The 21,061-nt window shown below is 42.8% G+C and overlaps 1 protein-coding gene across 1 annotated transcript in view; it reads right to left on the bottom strand.

Annotated features, from left to right (window-relative positions):
* Nucleotides 1-21,061, bottom strand: part of LOC109938716 (polyamine-modulated factor 1-binding protein 1) — a 149,206-nt gene that overhangs the window by 114,059 nt on the left and 14,086 nt on the right. Inside the window, exons 3-4 of the mRNA XM_048605966.1 lie at nucleotides 15,964-16,194; nucleotides 15,049-15,264 (exon numbers count right to left, since the gene is read on the bottom strand). Of these exons, the coding sequence (XP_048461923.1) occupies nucleotides 15,049-15,264; nucleotides 15,964-16,194 (447 nt within the window). The remainder of the gene's footprint in view (nucleotides 1-15,048; nucleotides 15,265-15,963; nucleotides 16,195-21,061) is intronic.

Here is a 21,061-nt window from a genome sequence, read left to right as displayed (position 1 = left end):
ATTGGCTTAGCTGTTGACTGAATTTAATTCCCTGGTTTTGATTGTGCTTTTTATTACTTTGCCTTTCAGATTTAATTCTATGTCACTTAAAAGAAAAATATAGTCTTGCTCCTAATTAAGGTTTGCTAGCTTAACCCTTACAATATTGCACATCCCTGGGAATTCTATTCTTTTTGGACTAGTTAACATTCTTGAGTCTGATTTTATAAACAGGCATAATTTGGGGAGTTGATGTATGGATGAATCTGTCCTCTACTGGTAATCTACTTACAGATTGATTTTACAAATTGGAAAATCGAATTACCATCTTTACCACCATCCCTTGTTCATGCACATAACTTGCTCAATAGTACCTTAATACTGTGACATGTGAGCAGTACAATGGTCAATATACTACTAATCACCCAGACAGCGGCAGTACTGTCCTAAAACATTACTAGACAGTCATTTCAGAATCACAATCCTCTCTATATATAAACTGCCTTCCTTATATCCAGTGTAAAAACGTATTCAGCAGACACAGTGGTAAACCTTCCACCTTGAGAACAAACAAAACTAGGGGACAGGTTATGGTTATAATTAAGGGAAATTTGAGCATATATATGGAGAAAAAAGTAATCAGTGTGTTGGGGCTTTTGTTTTTGTTTAAATAAAACTCTGACCAAAAAATCATATACCTGAAAAACCAACATTTGAATCTTTGTTGTGTTATAAGACACAGCATTATTTCTCTACTCCAGTACTTCTTGTCCACTTGGACAAAGCAGAATGTCTTTATTCAGTCATATAACTAGTAATAGTAATATAATGTAATTGTATGGTTAAGCAATCATGACTAATGAATGGCATAAGGGACCCTGGCGATTTAAAAGAAAAGACTATCCAAATACAAGGAAAAGTGGACATCCAGCAGACCAAGAAAGCTATAACAAGCAAAAACAAATACTACTGAAGCAGTAAGAAGATAAAAAGGTAATATAAAATAAAACCTGCCAGTGAAATAAAATAAAACTGCAAAACTTTTCAGAAATATATTGAGGGAGATTAGTAAAGGGGAATGTGAGTCCATTAAAAACGAATGCAGGTGAGATGTCAAAGAATAATAAATAAATTGCAGAATTGTTTATGGGTATTTTCTATTGGCTTGCACAATGGAAGAATTGGACACAGTACCAGCGGTTTAATGGAACCTGACAATGAGTCACGGGGCTAGCAATCTGGAAATATAGTTTGAAAATGGTAATGGAGAATAGAATGAGATCAAATCTCCAAGACCTGAAGGTTCCACAGGATACTGGAAGTAAATTATAGATGCATTAAAAATAAGCTTCCAGAACTTGCTAGGTTTGTGTCTTTGGATTGAAAAATTGAAACTGTCATTGCATTTTTCAAGAATGAAGTTGGGGCAATCCAGAAAATCCTGTAATGATTAATCAGAATATTGCAGCTCCCATTGTTTCTTTGTCCAAAATCTATCTCAGAAGCTTTAAACATCTGAGTGTCAAACTACGAGTGTAATATTCCCTTCTTGGTGTGCCATGAGCAATAGCAAGAAAATTGGGAAAATACTGAAAGAAAAATATCGGCATCAAGAAAACGTTTTATGATTTTCGCCTTAAGCTTTAAAAGGTGATGCCAGAATTTTGCCAATGAGCAGCAACTATCTTATTTCCATGCAACGCCCAATCTGCAGTTTGATCTGGCAGCTTTGTGGCAAACTCATTGCATGTGTCTCAAACAAATGGCACTGTGTGAAAGGTGGAAGGAAGCAGTCAGTCAAATGCAATCAGTCCAGAATTATAGATAGGTCAGTTGGGGTGCTGTAATGTTATCAGTCCAAGGGTTAGACCAAGCTCAGTTGGGGATATCCTGCCAAGTCTGACTTGGGATGGGGCATGGTCAGTCCCGGGGAAAGCCAGCAATATTGTACTGGATCACTGAGAGATGGTTACCATGATAGAGGGCAATTCTAGGTAGAGCAGGAGGGGACTGGAAGTTCCTGAAAGGCGGTGGGGTTCTCACAGATCGAGGTCATTCTGGTCTTTAAATTGGGAGGGTATATGGCCGTCAAGGGCATGGGAATTTCCAAAGTCAATGGCTCTGGGTACAAAATGAGCATGTTATTTGTAACATAAAGTGGCTCAGTAAAAACAAGGGGAGGTTCAAAGGTCATAGGGATCTTACAGACTGCTTTAAAAAAGGGAACAGGAAAGATGGGGTCAATTTGTGTGTCATAGATGGAGCCTGCAATTCACTCACAAGAACATGTCGTTGGAATCCGTCCATGTTAGATCATAAGACTTTAAGATGTAGTCATTCTTCTAAACTCCAATGAGTCCAGGCCTGAACTATTCAACCTCTGTTTATAAGAAAGTGGAAAGCTTCCACAATGGTGGCATGGTGGCTCAGTGATTAGCACTGCTGCCTTACAGCGTCAGGTTCGATTCCAGCCTTGGGTGGCCGTCTGTATGGAGTTTGCACGTTCTCTCCATGTATGCATGGGTTTCCACCGGGTGCTCCAGTTTCCTCCCTCAATCCAATGATGTGCAGGTTAGGTGAACTGGCCATGCTAAATTTCCCTGTGGTGTCAAGGGATGTGCAGGCTAGTTTGATTAGCCATGGTAAATGTGGGGTTACAGGGATGGGGTAAGTGTCTGGATGGGAAGCACTTTGGAAAGTCAGAGCAGATTTGATGGGCGGAATGGCCTCTTTCCACATTGTAGGGTATCTATGACACACTCTGTGAGGATGTACCATGAAGTTTCATATGGTGCATGTGAGGGCTGAGGAGCTCCTTCAAACCTCTTTTTTTTTCAATCTTTCTCACATTGCCCATGGATTATCTGCTCACGGATCTCACAAGGAGATCACTGTGGCTAGAGTCCTGAATGGCACCGTTCAAGGGTCCATGCTGTCTGAGCCTATTTGAAGTTATGATGTCTATATATAGCTTTGAGAGATAAGCACTGTTTAGCAATTGCAACGTTTCTTTTAACTTTGGAATGTTTATGAGGCTGCTCACCTTTCAATTAGTTTTCAATTAACCAGGTCTAACAGCAAAAATTATTACTGCAGCAGACAATTTAACAGTGCAAGTGAAGATATTTTCAACAGCGAATGGGTCTCTTCAGTGATGTTTCACCCATGCCACCTACATGCCCTCAGTAAGTTTTTTTTATTTTGTCTGTCTCCCAATACTGTTCAAACGTCTGCAGCAGGTGTAGAGGGATGCTTCTCTGTGCCTGGCCCTGTTCACCTAGAAAACTTAGGCGATCAACTCTGAGTGCATTTGGACTAAGGGCTCAGGTCTGTTGAGAGTCTCCTGCCCGAATGCATGCTTACCCTCTTCAGCTTGAACTTCTGCAGGCATTGGGATCACAGGCAAGGAGGAAATTGAGCAGTGGGTCCCAGAGTGTCCTGAGAAGATTCCGTGGCTCCTCCTACTGCTGGTATCACCATGTCTTCCTGAGAGAAAGAGGCACCTGGAATGAATTATCCTCTTCCTCCTTTGCCATTGATGTTGAGCACCACTGGTTACAGCAATAGAATGCAAGCTCTTGCACAAGTCCTGCAGTCACTGAGTGTGCTGGGCAGTCCATCTGTCCATGGAAACAGACAAATGGAGGCATGCTGGAGACAGCACAGCCACAATAATGTTGATGGACTCCTCCATCCTTCACCACAGTTTGCCAGTTGCCACTGACAAACCTACCTGTTGTTTCTATGTCTGCCTGTTCATTTTGATAAAGTCATTAATGAAAGAATCTGTTTTAGGGCTGTGCAGGTCTCTGGCAGTTCCCTAAGTGCCAACGTCTTTGGTACTTGTTTCTCAAGCACTTGTGAAGATGTGTCAATGATGTGCTCACCAGACTGTGCTCCCAAGTCTAAACTAGACAGAGCAGTCAACGAGGTGAAAGTCTCTAAGTTGGGGAGGGGGGAAGCAAGTGAAAGCTTCACTGGTGAATCCTCTGAGCATTCAGTAGCTTCCTGTTCAGGGGTAGAAGTGGAGCTGAAGGTCTCTGACATTGGTCACTTTGTGGAAGCTCGCTGGGTGCCCCTAGTGCCTGCAAATAGAACAGAACCAAATTAGTTATCTAAGGGAAAATAAAGCTTGTGCAAATTCAGAATGAATTACCACTGGTGTTAATGAGAGAGTAGCACAGTAGAATGAAGCTTACTTGGTTGGCTGATAACTGAGATCTTCCTTTTCCCACATCAGCAGTCGCCTTTTTTGCTGGCTAATTTGAGAATCTTCTTGTGTGGAGCGAGGAGACTGATGGCCGCCACCTACTGGTTATGGATCAATATTTTCCTGCAATGGGATAAAGGAAGGATTGAGTAAGTTGTAATGCATGAGCCGGAGAATGGTGAGGTGCCCCGAGTGAGTGGGTAAGAAGTGCAGAAGGTGGGAATGGTTAGCAGCTTGATTATAATGAATTGAGTGACAGAACTTGAGTAGAGATGAGGAATGTAGTACTGAGCATAGTAGCCCACAAGTCTTGGCAAGATACATGGTGTAGCTGCAGAGTTATGAGTGAATGGTGGCGTGAATGTGGAGCACAGAAGTTCACTGACCTTTTCCCATAGGACTGGGCATCCCTTCTGACTCTGGACACAGCACTTACCCGGTCTGCTATCTGGGTCCAAGTTGGCTTGGTCTGGAGGCATGGCCTCCTGCAGTGATCCACAGGAAAAACTATGACCCTTTTCTTCTCTACTCCATCCACCAGATCCCTGTCTGCAAAGCAGGGTGCAAGCATTTTCTTCCTGTGTGCCATAATGTTTGAATACCACAGTATGACAGGCAGTTCCTGGCTTGCAGAATTTGAAATGATGTGCAGCTGGGCTTTTAAATGTGGCGCCAGTGGCAGGAACGCTGAAAGGTCCTGACTGTGGTGAGCATTTCCACCAATCCTGCCATGCAATTCCATGAGAAGGGCACCCAAGAGTCAGGTTGCATAATTAATGAGGCAAGGAACAGAAATTCCATGAGAAATGCAAACCTACCGACTCCCACAACTACCTAGAATACACCTCCTCTCACCCACCTTCCTGCAAAAAGGCCATCCCCTATTCCCAATTCCTTCGCCTCCGCCGCATCTGCTCCCGAGACGAGGCATTCCACTCCCGGACATCCCAGATGTCCTCTTTTTTCAAGGACCGCAACTTCCCCTCCACAGTGGTTGAAAATGCCCTTGACCGTGTCTCCCACATTTCCCGCAACTCATCCCTCACACCCCCTACCCGCAATAACAACCAAAACAGAATCCCCCTCGTCCTCACGTACAACCCCACCAATCTCCGAATCCAACGCATCATCCTCCGACATTTCTGCCATCTGCAATCCGACCCCACTACCAAAGACATTTTTCCCTCCCCACCCTTATCTGCTTTCTGGAGGGACCACTCTCTCCGTGACTCCCATGTCCGCTCCACACTCCCCTCCAGCCCCACCACCCCCGGCACTTTTCCCTGCAACCGCAGCAAGTGCTACACCTGCCCCTACACCTCCCACCTCACCCCCATCCCAGGCCCTAAGAAGACCTTCCACATCAAACAGATGTTCACCTGCACATCTGCTAATGTGGTATACTGCATCCGCTGTTCCCGTTGTGGCCTCCTCTACATTGGGGAAACCAAGCGGAGGCTTGGGGACCCCTTTGCGGAATACCTACGCTCAGTTCGCAACAAACAACTACACCTCTCAGTCGTGAACCATTTCAACTCCCCCTCCCACTCCTTGGACGACATGTCCATCCTGGGCCTCCTGCATTGCCACAGTGACGCCACCTGAAAGCTGCAGGAACAGCATCTCATATTTTGCTTGGGAACCCTACAGCCCAAGGGTATCAATGTGGACTTCACAAGCTTCAAAATCTCCCCTCCCCCGACCGCATCCCAAAACCAGCCCAGCTAGTCCCTGCCTCCCTAACCATTCCTCCCACCTCAAGCCCCACCCCCATCTCCTACCCACTAACCTCATCCTGCCTCCTTGACCTGTCCCCTCCCTAACTCCCCACCTATACTCACTTTCGCTGGCTCCAACCCCGCCTCTTTGACCTGTCTGTCTCCTCTCCACCTATCTCCTCCTTTATCCATCTTCTATCCGCCTCCCCCTCTCTCCCTATTTATTTCAGAATCCTCTTCCCCTCCCCCATTTCTGTAGAAGGGTCTCGACCCGAAACGTCAGCTTTCCTGCCCCTCTGATGCTGCTTGGTCTGCTGTGTTCATTCAGCTCTACACCGTGTTATCTCAGATTCTCCAGCATCGGCAGTTCCAACTATCTCTGAGCCATGACAGCTCAGGTTTCATGAATTCACTTGACAAACCACATTAACTGAAAATGGGAAATTTCTGCCCCGGGTAACAATGGCTTGCATTTTAAAAACAGACTAAAATCTGAAAGTATAGAATATAAAATATCTGAATATAGAGACATCTTCAACTTTAAGCTTCAAGTTTAAAATTTAACAAGTGAAATGAGATTAGTTTATTCACTGATATTAAAACAAATATTGATTACATAAATTCAAGACAGCCTGAGTATTGTGTTCACCAGACAGAATAGTATGTAAAGCTGTACCGTGCAGAAAGTAGACAACTTGCAACTAGAGACAATTTAGATTTGTGCAATGAGAAGATACATTCTCAGGCAGGAGTTGGGAGAGAAATAAATAACTTGTATTTATATAACATCTTTCACATCCTCAGCACTTTACAGCCAACTGTAGGCAACTACAGTATTCAATTTGTGTACAATAAAAGCCCACAAGCAGCTCTCAGATGAATAATCTTCAGGAGAATAACAGAAGATTTGGGCAGAAAAGTATCCTTTGAGGTAGTTTTGAAGATGGAGAGAAAGAGCATTGTGTTCAGGGGAGAAATTCAGGACACTGGTGTTAACCAAGGTTCTCAAAATGCATTTTGTCACTCATCACTATTTAGCAAACTTCATAATTGTCAAGGCAAGAGGTTTTTAAACAGACTGTGGTAAGCCCTGTGGAGTCTGTTCAAAATATTTCAAAAACTAAGTGAATTTTATCAACTTTTTTGGTTCGGGAAAGAACACAAAACTGTATTGTATTTATTTATTAATTCATTTTAATGCAGTGGTACTAAACTAAGGGCTTATTGGACCATACATCTAACATAATTAAATATAATAAAGCTTTTCTTAAAAAGAATAAAAGAGAAATGTCTGAATTCTAATGAACTAGGAATCTTCTAATTTTACTCATCCATGAAATATGCATGTTGGCTGCATCCCCTCTTCATCTATATTTAAGTACCTTCTCATTGCACAAATCTGAACTGTCTCTAGTTGCAAAGTTGTCGACTTTCTACATGGTGCTGCATTACATACTATTGTATCCGGTGATCACAATGCTCAGGCTGTCTTGAATTTACCTAATTGATATTTGTTTCAATGTCAGTGAATAAACTAATGTCATTTCACTTGTAAATTTTAAAATATGAAGACGTAAAGTTGAAAATGTAAAGGCCTCACAATAATAAAAAAAATTGCAGGAACACATTAGACACTCAGGTTAAGGGGCACCACCTTCATGGAAATTCTTGACACAAATTTTTCTTCTTGTAGACTCAGAATTTAATAGTGTTAACAGCTGTGTGCAGATGTTACTATGACAAAATTTTGCATGCTTATCCTCACTGTTTTGCCGCAAGAAAGAAAGTTTTCACTCACACGACTACAGATGTAGCATCCTTTTAACATGACTTTGGTTCTTTTCTTTAAATCCTTCTTGCTTGTTACGTACTTTCCTTTGAGAAACATAGAAAATAGGAGTAGGAGTATGCCAATATGGTCCTTCGAGGCTGCTCTACCAATCATTATGTTTGTGGCTGATCATCCAAATCAATAGTCTGTTCCTGCTTTTCTCCCATATCCTTTGGTCCTTTTAGCCTCAAGTGCTATGTTCAATATCTTCTTGAACTCATACAATGTTTCGGCTTCGACTGCAGTCACGAATTCCCCAGGCTTACCACTCTTTGGGTGAAGAAGAAAATCGGGGTGGTATGGTGGCTCAGTGGTTAGCATGCTGCCTCATAGTCGAGAGACCCAGGTTTGATTCCAGCCTTGGGTGACTGTGTGGAGTTTGCATGCTTTCCCCGTGTCTGCTTGAGTTTCTACCCGGTGTTCCGGTTTCCTCCCACAGTTCAAAGATGTGCAGGCTGGATGGATTGGCAATTGGAATAGGGTGAGGTGCTCTTCCGGGCAGCGGTGGGGGCGGAGGGGTTTGGTGCAGACTTGATAGGCCAAATGGTCTCTTTCTGCACTGATTCTCTGAAATTTCTCCTCAGTCCTAAATGGTTTATCCCGAATCATTTGAAAGTGATTGCTGATTCTGGGCTCCCCTGCCAATGGGAACATTTTTCCTGCATCTTCCCTGTCTAGTCTTGTTAGAACTGTTAGTTATGTACTGTATTAACATGTATGATGAGAAAATTATTCACTTTAATCTTCACCAATATCTAAAATAACACTTTGAGCTTTGAGAACATGAAACAATTAAGTTGCATAGTTTAATCTTGGATTCCTTTTCATTGTAAGCCAAATGCACTTTCATGATCAAACTAAATACAAACTGAGGTATTCAGTTCACTTGTAAACTTAGAAACATTAAACCCCATTAAGCAACAAAAATTGATAGTAATCCACTCCATTGTTAAACTCAAGTGTAAAACCCGAAGTATTTCACTTGCAGGGTCACATAACAACATTTCAACACAAAACAAATCACAGATAAGCTGCTGTAAAATCAATGTTTCTGTAACCATATGATCCCTTTCAGGCTTACATTATCAAACTGAGTTCTCAGCTCCCATGAAGGAATGTTGAGAGGGGAACAAACCAGCAAATTTTTGTTCAACATTTGACAAGTGTCAATGTGGAGGAAACCCCATTGGCAACTACAAGAAATGTCAGGTAGAGATTAATGCTCACAGTCCTCCCAGGGGCTGGCTGGGAAACGGTGTAAGGTTGTGGTGGGAGAAGGGGTGGGGTTTGCACTTCATTAACCAGAAAAACATGAGGTGCAAAGGGTGAGAAGGCCCTCCTGTCTCTGGGTCAATCAAGGCTTTTATGAGGTTAATTAAGGGTCTCACCCAACTACAGGGGTGGAGTCTAACAGCGTTTTTGTGAATGAAACACACCATCAGGATCTGCCTGATTTGACATCAGCAAGAGAGCCCCACTTAACGCTCCTCCAGGGTGTCCACTGGTGTTCTTCACCCCAGGCCTCCTCAGTATTAGCAGTGGCTACTGCTCTCATGGCACTGTCAGGTCTGAATGTCTGCTGGGCCTCTGGTTGGCCAGCAGCTGTTAGGTGGAATCATCATTCTGAAGGCTCTTGGAACCTTGATAACAAGCAATTAGGAGCCTGATCCTGGAAATTGCTACAGTGATGTTGCCACCAGCGTTATGGCTAGTGAATGTGGATACTGCTGACTTCAGCCCATTGTGGAAATCTGAGACTGGACACTCTCATTTGATTATTTTTATCTTGCCTTTGAACTAGTATGTGGGCGAATTGAAGCAGGACTACATGAGTCAAATGGCAGGTTTACACCATGGTGTTGTATGGTCATGCTGATTCTGACGTAAGGGCAGAATTTCCATCCCAAAGAGGGAGGATAGAACTGAGGTGGGGAGGTGCATAATTTTGTGTGATTTACATCAGATTGGAACAAAATTTCTTACAGCTGCCAATGGATCTTCTTCTCATTTGTTTTAGATTGCAGCTTTATATTTATGTTCTGAGGACTCTATTCTTTCAGGGTCCCAAAAAGGAAGTCCTTCTGAAAGTTGAATTTTCAAGCAAAGAATTAATAGAATTAGTGAAAAAAAAATCAAGGATTCCAACATCAGGATGCTGTTGAAAATGTAAAATCCTACCTAAGGAATTTTTGTGGATGTTTCAAAATGGAATTCTCAGTCTAACATAGTTTCAGCAAATTAACCAGCCAGACAATAGAATGTTTTTCTGCCATACAAGGTTCACCTTCTCATTTCATGACCTTCATTGCACACATAACAGTAAATTTATTAACAAGCTGGGTCTTAAGTCGACAGCTATTCAAAAATGAATTGATTTCAGGCTGGTGTTGTGGACAGATTTATATAAACAGTCTGACAATTTCACAATATTATTGTATTGTAATAATTATGTGGAGCAAATTACATCTGCACAAGTGCTGGATCTAGTTCCATTCTGAAGTTTGTCTCAAATCCTAACTAAGACAATAATCTAGGGTGCATTTACCATTTTGGCAAGGGAAACAAATGGAGAGTATCATCATCCTGATCCCAACTGCTCCTTTAAAAAAAACAGTGAACATAAACCTACTGAATGTCTCCATTTAAATCAGAGGGTTCCAATGATATCAAGTAAATAGTTACTCAGGAGAAGTTAGATGATTAAATGTGTTGTCTAACTCCTAAGTACCTATTCGCCTGACTTTATACTTACCTCACACACCCCCAACTAACCTCCCCCAGACTACTTAGATACGCCTAGACCCTGACCCAATACTACAGCTGCCGGACCTGACACTCTTACCCAGTTTTGATCATGAACACCCTTTACCTGTTCCAGACTTGACCACACCTTCACCCCCTGGTCCTGACTCCCTTTCTCCCACTCTGGATCCAATCCTCCATTTGCTCACTCAGGACCTATCCTCACATCCCCCGCCCGCACCTTTGCCTCCCAGGGCCTGACCTGGGAGCCCATGCCCCTTCACCAACTCCAGACCCATTCTCCACTCTAGGCCTGCTTCCAGCTATTCACACTTCCTCCGCCAATTTCCTCACTCCAGACATGATCTGCCTCTGTTCCAGGATCAGGCCTCCTCTTCTTCTGTTGCCAGACACATCCAGGGCAGATGGGATCGAATCAGGTCCTGTCAGCCTTGAGATAAAACCCTCAAACTTTTTTTAATGAACCTGTTTGGAAATGTTTTGATATACCTCACTGGCAGGCGGAGTTTGAACCCACAGCTCCTGGCCTACAGGTGGGGATACTACCACCACATAGTGGTGCCGGAAAACTGGATGTTGGCTAACATGGTGCCACTATTTAAGAAAGATGGTAAGGAAAAGGCAGTGAAGTACAGACCGGTGAGCCTGACATCAGTGGTGGGCAAGTTATTGGAGGGAATCTTAAGGGACAGGATTTACATGTATTCGGAAAGAGCACTGATTATGGATACCTTGACTATTATTGCTGCTTCATCGAGATGAATTAAGATATTTCTTTTCCAAGATAGATGAAGTTTTAATAAATGACACATAGGTAGATCTTTCTCAAAATGGCTTCATTCAATAAAATTCAATGGGCTGAATCTTACCACTTTTTGGTTAAATGCAAGTCGTGTCAAGTTTAGTGGAGTGCTTCTTATGGGGAGGCTCAGTGAGTTTTCTTGTTGCATCTTACAAAACTTGTCACATTAACTGCATTCCCCACATCAATGGCAAATATCATGCCCAATTTCCACCTCACCTTACCACACACCATTCCCACAACCACTTACCAATCATTGGATATTTGCCCTACGACCAACATCCTTTGCGTCAGAGCCATGTTTGATAACTTGCTGCACACCCAGAGAAGTACTGCCCTCAGGTAGCAGCCCTGCTTGTTGCTGGAGCCTCAGGAGAGATGGGTTAGGGTTAGGGTTAATGACACAGAGGAGGGAGATCCTCTTCCTGACAGACCAGCAAAGAAGGCAATAACACCACATCATGACTGCCTGGATGGAGGTTTGGGTAGGGGAGGCGATGGCCTAATGGTATTATCGCCAGACTATTAATCCAGAGACCAAGCTAACATTCTGGGGATCCGGGTTCAAATCCTGCCATGGCAGATGCTGGAGATTGAAATCAATAAATATCTGGAATTAAGAATCTAACAATGACCGTGAATCCATTGTCAACTTAGGGAAGGAAACTGCCATCCTTACCTGGTCTGGCCTACATGTCACTCTAGAACCACAGCAATGTGGTCGACTCTTAACTGCCCTCTGGGTAATTAGGGATGAGGAATAAATGCTGCCTAGCCAGCAATGCCCCTCATCCCATAAATGAATAATTTAAAAAAACCACCTGGGTCAGTGCCATCGTCAGGGTGCTGGAGACCAGGTTGCAGTGCATGCAGTTCCCTACCTCAACAGGGTATTTGCCACACTTTTATCTCTCCACCTCACACTTGGTCTATCACTGGCACTGCAACTCCCTCCCACCAAGGCTGATGACCTGACACCCAGTTTTTTCTATGCAGCACCTTCGCTCAGTTGCTCTTGTCATCCTCCCACACCACTAACCCTGCAGCCCCTCTGCACTGTCTTCTCACTGCCTCCAAACATTTTAATATCTTGCCCCCACATACGCCAGTCCTAACAGCCGTGCAATCTATGTGCATCTTATTCATACACCCGCTTTATGTTATTACAGGAGAAGACATCCCATAACACAAGAGAGCAATGTCATCCAGCTGGAAGGGTGCCTGATTTCCGTAACCTCACTCCATACAAGGACAGGATCCTTGCCCTCGCTGGAAAAGATTGGGTCCGCTTGTGTGGGAATGCAGAGAAACCAGTGACCAATCAAGTCCCACTTGTTATTGCACTGGAACGCTGACATTAACGAGCTGCTCAGTGTTATGTATCGAGTACCATTGTAATCACTAGCTGCCACACCTTCTGCCTCTCGTGTTTTATGGATACAGCCAGTGTCCAGGTATCTCAGCAGAGAACTGCCCAGCTCCCCCAGAGGGCACATCCTCTACCCCTGCAGGCAACAGTGTCCAGAGCCCACAGGAAGTTTCAACAAGGCTGCCTCATGGACAACCTACCAGCTCCGATACTGAAATGTTGCTGGGCTTGATAGATGCACAATGAGGGTTTGGAGGCTGCTGAGGACCTCCCACTGACTTGTGCAGATGGGCAAGGCAGAAACACCTAGACCACTGGCAGTCATAGGACTGACAAAGACCTGGCAGCTGCTCAGTTCCCGACAGAAAGGGACTGGTTAGCAAGGTTAGATCACATGGAATCCAGGCGGAATTAGCCAATTGGATACAAAATTGGCTTGAAGGTAGGAGACAGAGGGTGATGGTAGAGGTTTTTTTTTTCGGATCAGCGTTGCTCGCAAGGATCGGTGCTGGGCCCACTGCTTTTCATCATTTACAGAAATGATTTGGATGTGAATACAGCAGGTACGGTTACTAAGTTTGCAGATGACACCAAAATTGGTGGTGTACTGGATAGTGAAGAAAGTTGTCTCAGAGTACAGTGGGACCATGATCAGATGGGCCAATAGGCCAAGAATTGGCAGATGGAGTTTAATTTAGATAAATGTGACGTATTGCATTTTGGTAAGACAAACCAGGGGACGACTTACACAGTTAATAGTAAGGCCCTGGGGGATGTTGTCAAACAAAGAGACCGAGGGGTGCAAGTGCATAGTTCCTTGAAAGTGGAGTGCGGGTAGACAGGATGGTGAAGAAGGTGTTTGGCATGCTTGCCTTCTTTGATCAGTGCATTAAGTATAGGAGTTGGGACAGCATTTTTCAGCTGTACAGGACATTGGTGAGGCCACTTTTTGAATTCTGCTTTCAATTCTGGTCTCCCTGCTACACGAAAGATGTTGTTAAACTTGAAAGGGCTCACAAAAGATATACAAGAATGTTGCCAGGACTGGAGGGTTTGAGCTACTGGGAGAGGCTGAATAGGCTGGGTCTTTTTTCCCTGGAGCATTGAGGGGTGACCTTATAGAGGTTTATAAAATCATGAGGGGCATGGGTAGGATGAATAGCCAAGATCTTTTTCCCAGGGTGGGAGAGTCCAAAACTAGAAGGCATGGGTTTAAGGTGAGAGGGGAAAGTTTAAAAGAGACCTAAGGAGCAACTTTTTCGCAGAGATGGTGGTGCTTGTATGGAACAGAGGAAGACTGAGTTATAGGGAGAGATTGGACAAGCTAGGACTTTTTTCTTTAGAGCATAGAATACTGAGGAGGGGATCTAATAGAAGTGTATAAGATCATGAGAGGCATGACGAGGGTGAATGCCCTCAGTCTTTTGCCCAGGGTTGGTGAATTGAGGACTACAGGGCATCAGCTTAAAGTAAGAGGGGAAAGGATACATGGGAACGTGAGGGGCAACTTTTTTACACAGAGGGTGGTATGCATATGGAATGAACTGCCAGCGGAAGTGGATGAGGCGGGTACATTAACAACATTTTAAAGGCATTTGGATGGATACATGGATAGGAAAGATTTAGAAGGATATGGGCCAAGTGCAAGGAAATGGGGTTAGCATGGATGGACATTTTGATTGCCATGGACCAGTTTGAGCTGAAGGGCCTGTCTCGGTGCTGTAGGACTCCATAATTCTAGTGGAGGCTGGTACAATTACAATATTTAAAGGGCATCTGGATGGGTACATGAATGGGTACATTTAGAGGGATATGGGCCAAGTGCAGGGAAATGGGACTAGATTAACTTAAGATATCTGGTTGGCGCGAACGAGTTGGACTGAAGGGTCTGTTTCTGTGCTGTATAACTCTGTGACTCAAATATATCTTGATCAACCATTTTGTTAATATTATGAGAAAATCATGACTTTTCTTGAGTTATAATTCCACTGTCTTTTCTCTGGGCCAGAAGGTTAACCCAAACTGCCGATCAATTTATAAAGTTACCCTTTGTCATAGATTAAATTTTGAAGTTGTGCATTTGTAATGATTATGTAATTATTCCATCAGGGGTCAGGTGCAATTCTCTAAATGATATCATCTCCTAAATTAAAGCTATGCTTGGCACATGCTTCTCTGTAGTAACCAAGTTTCTTTTAAATGCAAAATTTTAGACATAGAAGATGGGTGCATCCTGCTACTGAACATGTTTGGTGTTCAAGTTCTAAAAGCTTCTCCATAAAAAGTGATTTCCAGAAAGAAGTAATAGAAGCAAACTATTTCTATCACAACTTTTACGCATGAATAAACATGTACACTCACCTCATTGTGATGAACCGTGGCTTGCTCTTGGAGGCTACGAATAATCTCCTCACACTGGGTAACATGTTCTCTGTTTGCAGATAGACCTTCTTGTGCAATCTGTAACTGATGGGTCAGCTGATCAATACTGTCCTCACAATGTTCCATTTGCCTACACTTTGTTTCATACTGGTGTTGCACCGTGAGCATATCATTCCGAAGCTTGTGGACAGTCTCATCACGGTTGCAAAGCTAATTAAATGGATAAAGGAAGGTATTTTAGAAGTAATATTCCTCCTCTTGGTTGAATTTTAATTTTGGTTGCCCGGTAACTGAACCAGGGCATTCCTCTTTGGAATATCCATTTTGATGTTCAATTTTCCTCATTCTCAATGTGGTTACAAAGTCAGTGGTTTTATGTATCAGTCTAAAAGTATTATCAGGGTCACAAATATGATATGAATTAGGTGGGGAGGAATCAATATTTTTCCACAAAGTTAACAGCTATGCATTACAGTAGTGATAAATGGGATATCAGAAAATATATTAGTTCAGACATATACCTGTGAGCAACTCAAGTGTTTTCAGCCAATACAATATGCACAATTACAAATCTAAGTGAGGGTGCAGCCCACAAATTGAGATTACAGTAGCTACAGCTTGTTATTGATTCCCATATATAAATGTGTAGAATATGCATGATAATGTCTTCAGTCGAACCTTGGGTTCCTTTATTGCCAACCAAGCTACCACCGGCTAGATCAGGAAGGTTCGAAAAGTAACAGGCCTGAAGTGCAAATCCTTTAGAGGTACTACAAAAGTAATACCACTTTTATCTCAAAGCTTGAAAACAGGGCAAATGACCACAATTACCGATTAGATGTCTCAGATAGATGTGCTACAGTGCAGCTTTCTAAAACAGGCTATGAGATTTCATTTTGTTCTACTAACCTGTCTATTTGCATCTTGTAAATCTGCCTCCAGGCTTTGCATTGAATTTTCCAGCTCTGTGATCTTGTTTATACAAGTCTGGTACTTTTGCTTATAAAGATCCAACATAGCTTCAAGTGATTTGCAATTCTGATTGGCTGCGGCTATTTGGTTCTCAGAGTCGAACTGCTGCTGTTTAAGATGAGCTATTTCCGATTCTTGTTTGCGCATAATGCCTTCACACTGAGAAACCTGAAAAATATGCATTTGTAGATGTCAGATTGTCAAAGTGTGTTGGGAACAGGATGGTAAGAATTGATTGGCAAAGGGTACCTATGAATTATACTAGTAACCTTTTAGAAACATGTGACTAAATTTTATAAAGTTTACTTTTTCTTATGTCACTTTTTTCCAACCCCAAAAGTTACTTTTAATGTTTCTTTTGGTGAATTATCCATGCTGTTGCATAGAGCATTGTACAAATCTTGGGTGGATTCATGCATGAGTTTAACCAAGGACCTCAGTTGAACTCATGGCACAGAAAAAATACACTGGATTGAAATACTGTACGTTTTGAGGACTGTAAGTACTAGGTAAGTAGATTCATTACAATAGAAATACCGATACGTGCTATTACTAGTTGAGGATTGATGGGTAGAGATATGTGGGAGAGTGCAAAGAGGCATTACTAATCTGACACTGGAAGGGGATATTATTAATTTGACAGTGTGAGAAGGTATTATTGATCTGACAGTGGAAGGGGGCTTTACTTTTCTGAAATAATCTTGTGTTATTAGGAATGCACCATATAGTTATTAGTTGAATCTCAAAACTAAAGATAGTTTTTGCAGTGAAGTTAGTTACAAACAAATGGGTTGGGTATATTTCCTTATTTTTGCAAGCAGCAGCCTACAATATCTGCTCAGAAAATATAGCATAGTGGGATTTTCTTCAGTCAAAATGAGTTGCTGGTTGGAATTTCTGAAATCAACTGAATTAGCGTAACTTGGGTGAGTTCTCAATATCAGAGATATTCAGTGTGATGCTAACATTGCATTTTGCTGAAGGCTTTAAAAGTTTAAAGCAGCTGAAGGGATTGTTCAGTAAATTTGAGAATTTCAGTTGTTCTTTAAAGAAAGACCTCTAAAAATGTTGGAGTACGAAATAATGCACGCATTTTAAACATTCAGAAAATGATGCATAGATGCGCTAAGTGGCATCTTTTGATGAGGAAAAGGAAGATGTTGACATAGAAGTCATTAAATTATATGTATGTGATCAAATGGATTATTCTTAAACTCTCCATTGAGTGTTGTGGCTATGGTGGATATTGATTCCAAATAATCCTCCAGATAAGCCCCAGTGAGAGCATGGTCCTGATGAGAAAGTAGCAGCATATTCTTGATGATCTCTTCTGCCACGTTGCATGACGTTAGCTAATAAAACTCCAGCAGAACGCTTGCACACCTATTGTGCGTGGAATCTTATAGTAGCCTGAACAAAGTGAACCAGCATTTCACCTGTATCTCCTCCAATCTTGTGTTTTGTATTCACTGCACCCAATGTGGCCTACTCTCCATTGGAGAAACCAAAGGCAGACTGGATGACCGTTTTGCAGAACATCACTAGTCTGTGCACAAGCATGACCCCGACCTTCCCGTAGCTGGCCATTTTAACACAGCGTCCTGCTCGCATGCCCACTTGTCTGTCCTCGGCAAGCTGCAATGCTCCAGCGATTCACAGCGAAAGCTGGAGGAACATCTCATCATCAGCCTAGGCACTTTACAACCTTCTGGACTTAATATTGAGTTCAACAACTTCAAATTGTGAACCCATTCTTTTCCTTTCTTTTAGCTTTGCTTGTTACATTGTCAGTCACCATGTCCTCTCTCCCCTTCTCCCACACAGTGGGACTGTCTATTCTTCCCAGTCTGGCATTTAGTCACACCATTATTCTGCCATTCTCACATTCCAATCACTTAATCTGACTTATCAACATCTTTTCTCCCTCAGCGCTCCAACACCCCTCCCCCACCACCTATTGCAATAAATGCTGTCCCCTTCACATTTTACTTCAGCTCTGATGAAGAGTCACCTGGACTCAAAACGTTTGCTATATATCTATGGATGCTGCCTGACCTGCTGTGATCTCCAGCATTTATTGTTTTCAGTACATATTCCAGCATCTGCAGTAATTTACTCCTAGCATTTCTCAATGTTGGGAGCAATTGACTGCATCTTTTAAGTGATTTCCAAGCACTGAGGTGAGATTCTTGCTAGGGAGTGATGAGTTGCCTGTTAAGAAGGTTTATTAACAACTTGTTAACAACCTTATTAATTGTATATCTCACTTCATTAATACCCAGCTTTCCATTCTACCATCTGTAACGAGCAAACTAGACCTTAAAAATTCTTAAGCAGATACCTGGCGACTTCAGCTCACTGTGAACAGCCTCCATGTTGTTCAGCATGAAACAGTACCTCAGGCCATGGACTTTGGGTATTAGCTGCATGTATCCTTTGTCTTCAGAAATTGGCATCCAATATTTACCAATCTCTCAAGATCCACATGGCATATGTCCAATCCATTTGAAGGATGCTTATGAAGCACGGAGTTGCATTGCAGCGCGCATGAACAACTAGCATTGAAAGGCTGCTGCAAGGACATTTTGCTCAACCAAATGGCTGTGTAGGAAATTGAATGGAAGCCAGTCCTCAGTCCAATCAAGGTAGAGCTACTGTAAATCAGGGGTCCTTGAAGTGTCACTCACAGGCACAGTCTGCACGCACATAGAAGGGGGAAGCTATGGCCTAGTAGCATCATCGTTGGACTGTTAATCCAGAGACCCAGATAACGTTCTGGGGACCTGGGTTCAAATCCTGCCATGGCAGATGGTGTAATTTGAATTCAATAAATATCTAGAATTAAGAATCTAGTGATGACCATGAATCCATTGTTGATTGTCAGGAAAAAAACTCATCTGGCTCACTAACATCCTTTAGGGAAGGAAACTGCCATCCTTACCTGGTCTGGCCTACATGTGACTCCAGACCCACAATTAGGGATGGGCAATAAACACCCTCATCCTGTGAATGAATAAACAAGAAAATAAGACCATGAACTTAGCCATAGTCAGCCATCTGTTCGGGACTGTCACGGTCACAGGATATAGTCATCTTCAATCTGAGAAGTGGGCAACATTCAGTCTTGTATGGACAAGCAGTCAGGGGATTTGCGTATCATCAGTTGGGGGCTGCAAAGACAGATATCACAGGTCTGGTCAGTTATGCTCCAAAAAGTTGGTTAGAGGTCTAGGGCGAATACAGTCATGAAGGTTCCTTTTTGATCGTTGAGGAGGTTGCAAGGCACAAAGCGGGGCTCAATTCCAAAAGGGGTGGAGCATTCAACGTTTGAATGCAAGGGGAAGCACAGGCATGTATTGAAGTGGGGACAATTAAGGTGATATAAGAAAACTTTCAAGTGGATATGTAGAACAGCATTGGTGGATATGGCAACCTATGGAAGAGTGGGGGAGGTTACTGACAGTGACCACCACTATAGCCTCCACAGGGGAAGTATGGAGGACCAGGACAGGCATCATTAAAGTGTAATATTGGGGTTCATGGGTCTATGAGGACAGTTGGAGGCAAAGTTCAATGTGGTAGATCTCTACATGGCGGGATGAGTAGAAATGGGCTGCTGGAGTGGTGCAAGATGAAAGATGGAGGGTCAGAGTGTGGGGGTGAGGGAGAGGGGTGGGGGGGTGCGGAAGCCTGGTGACTAAGAAGAGGTTGGAGCTGATGGCGTCTATTGCAAGCTGCATTCCTTTCGATACATGATGCTCTATCTCAACACCATTTTACTGCTTTCACTCCATACCATTGATGCCTTTAATATCTAAAACTTTATTAATCTCTTTCTTGAATATACTCAGTGACCTGGCCTCTACAGCCTTCTGCGCTGGTTATTTCCACAGGTTGATCACACCCTGAGTGAAGAAACCCTTCTTAATTTGAGTCCCAAATGGTCCGGCCCATATCTTGATGCTGATCCCTGGTTCTAGACTCCTCAACCATATATCTATCAAGATACCCTTAAACATTGCTATGTGCCTGCTTCCACCACCTCAACTAGCAGTGCATAGGAAACATCCTCCTAGCATCTAGTCTGTCTAGCCATGTTAGTTTCAATCAGATTCCCTTTCATTCTAGTGAATACAGGCCCAGCTGAACAAAACTCTCTGCACCCGCCTAGTGAACCTCCACCACACTTTCCCTATGGTGAGTATATTCTCTCTTAGGTAGGAAAACTAAAGCTGTGCACAATACGCAGGTGCTGTTTCACCAATGCCCTGTTTAACTGCAGTAAGACATCCTTACTTCTGAATTCAAATTCTCTTGCAATAAAGATCAATATACCATTTGCCTTCCTAATTGCTTGTTGTACCTGCCTGTTTTCTTTCATTAACTCGTATACAAGGATATCCAGATCTCTGTGTACATCCATATTTCCCAATATATCACCATTTAAATAATACCCTTCCTTTCTGTATTTCACACAGAAATATATAACTACATATTTATCCAAATTATACTGCATCTGCCATGTGTTTTCCCACAAATTCAACTAGATCATCATGTAGCCTCATGTAATCTCCTCACAGCTCACATTTCCACCAAGTTTTGAGACATCAGCAAACTTGGAAATATTGCATATGTATTGTGAATAGCTGGGTCCCCAAGCACTGATCCCTGCACCATCCCAGTAGTTACTGCATGCAAGCTGGAAAAAGACTCATTTATTCCCACTCTATGTTTCTGGTCTGTCAATTAATTCTCATTCCATCATATTATCTCCAATCCCATGGGCTTTAATTTTACCCAAACCACAACCATTGGTTCTCCCTTATCTATTCCACTCGTTACATCCTCAAAAAAACTCCGGTAGATTAGTTAAGTGTCATTTCCCTTTCATAAAACCATGCAGACTTTGTCTAATCTCTTTGGAACATCAGAACTAAGAGCAGGAGTAGACATTTCAGCCCCTTGAGCCTGCTCTGCCATTTAATATGATCATGGCTAGTCTCATCTTGGCCTCAGCTCAACTGTTTTTACATCC

The sequence above is a fragment of the Rhincodon typus genome, chromosome 15 (assembly GCF_021869965.1).
Source record: "Rhincodon typus isolate 14 chromosome 15, sRhiTyp1.1, whole genome shotgun sequence".
Taxonomy (NCBI): domain Eukaryota; kingdom Metazoa; phylum Chordata; class Chondrichthyes; order Orectolobiformes; family Rhincodontidae; genus Rhincodon; species Rhincodon typus.
Note: the sequence above shows the minus strand (reverse complement) of the source record. Positions and strands in the feature narration are given on the sequence as shown.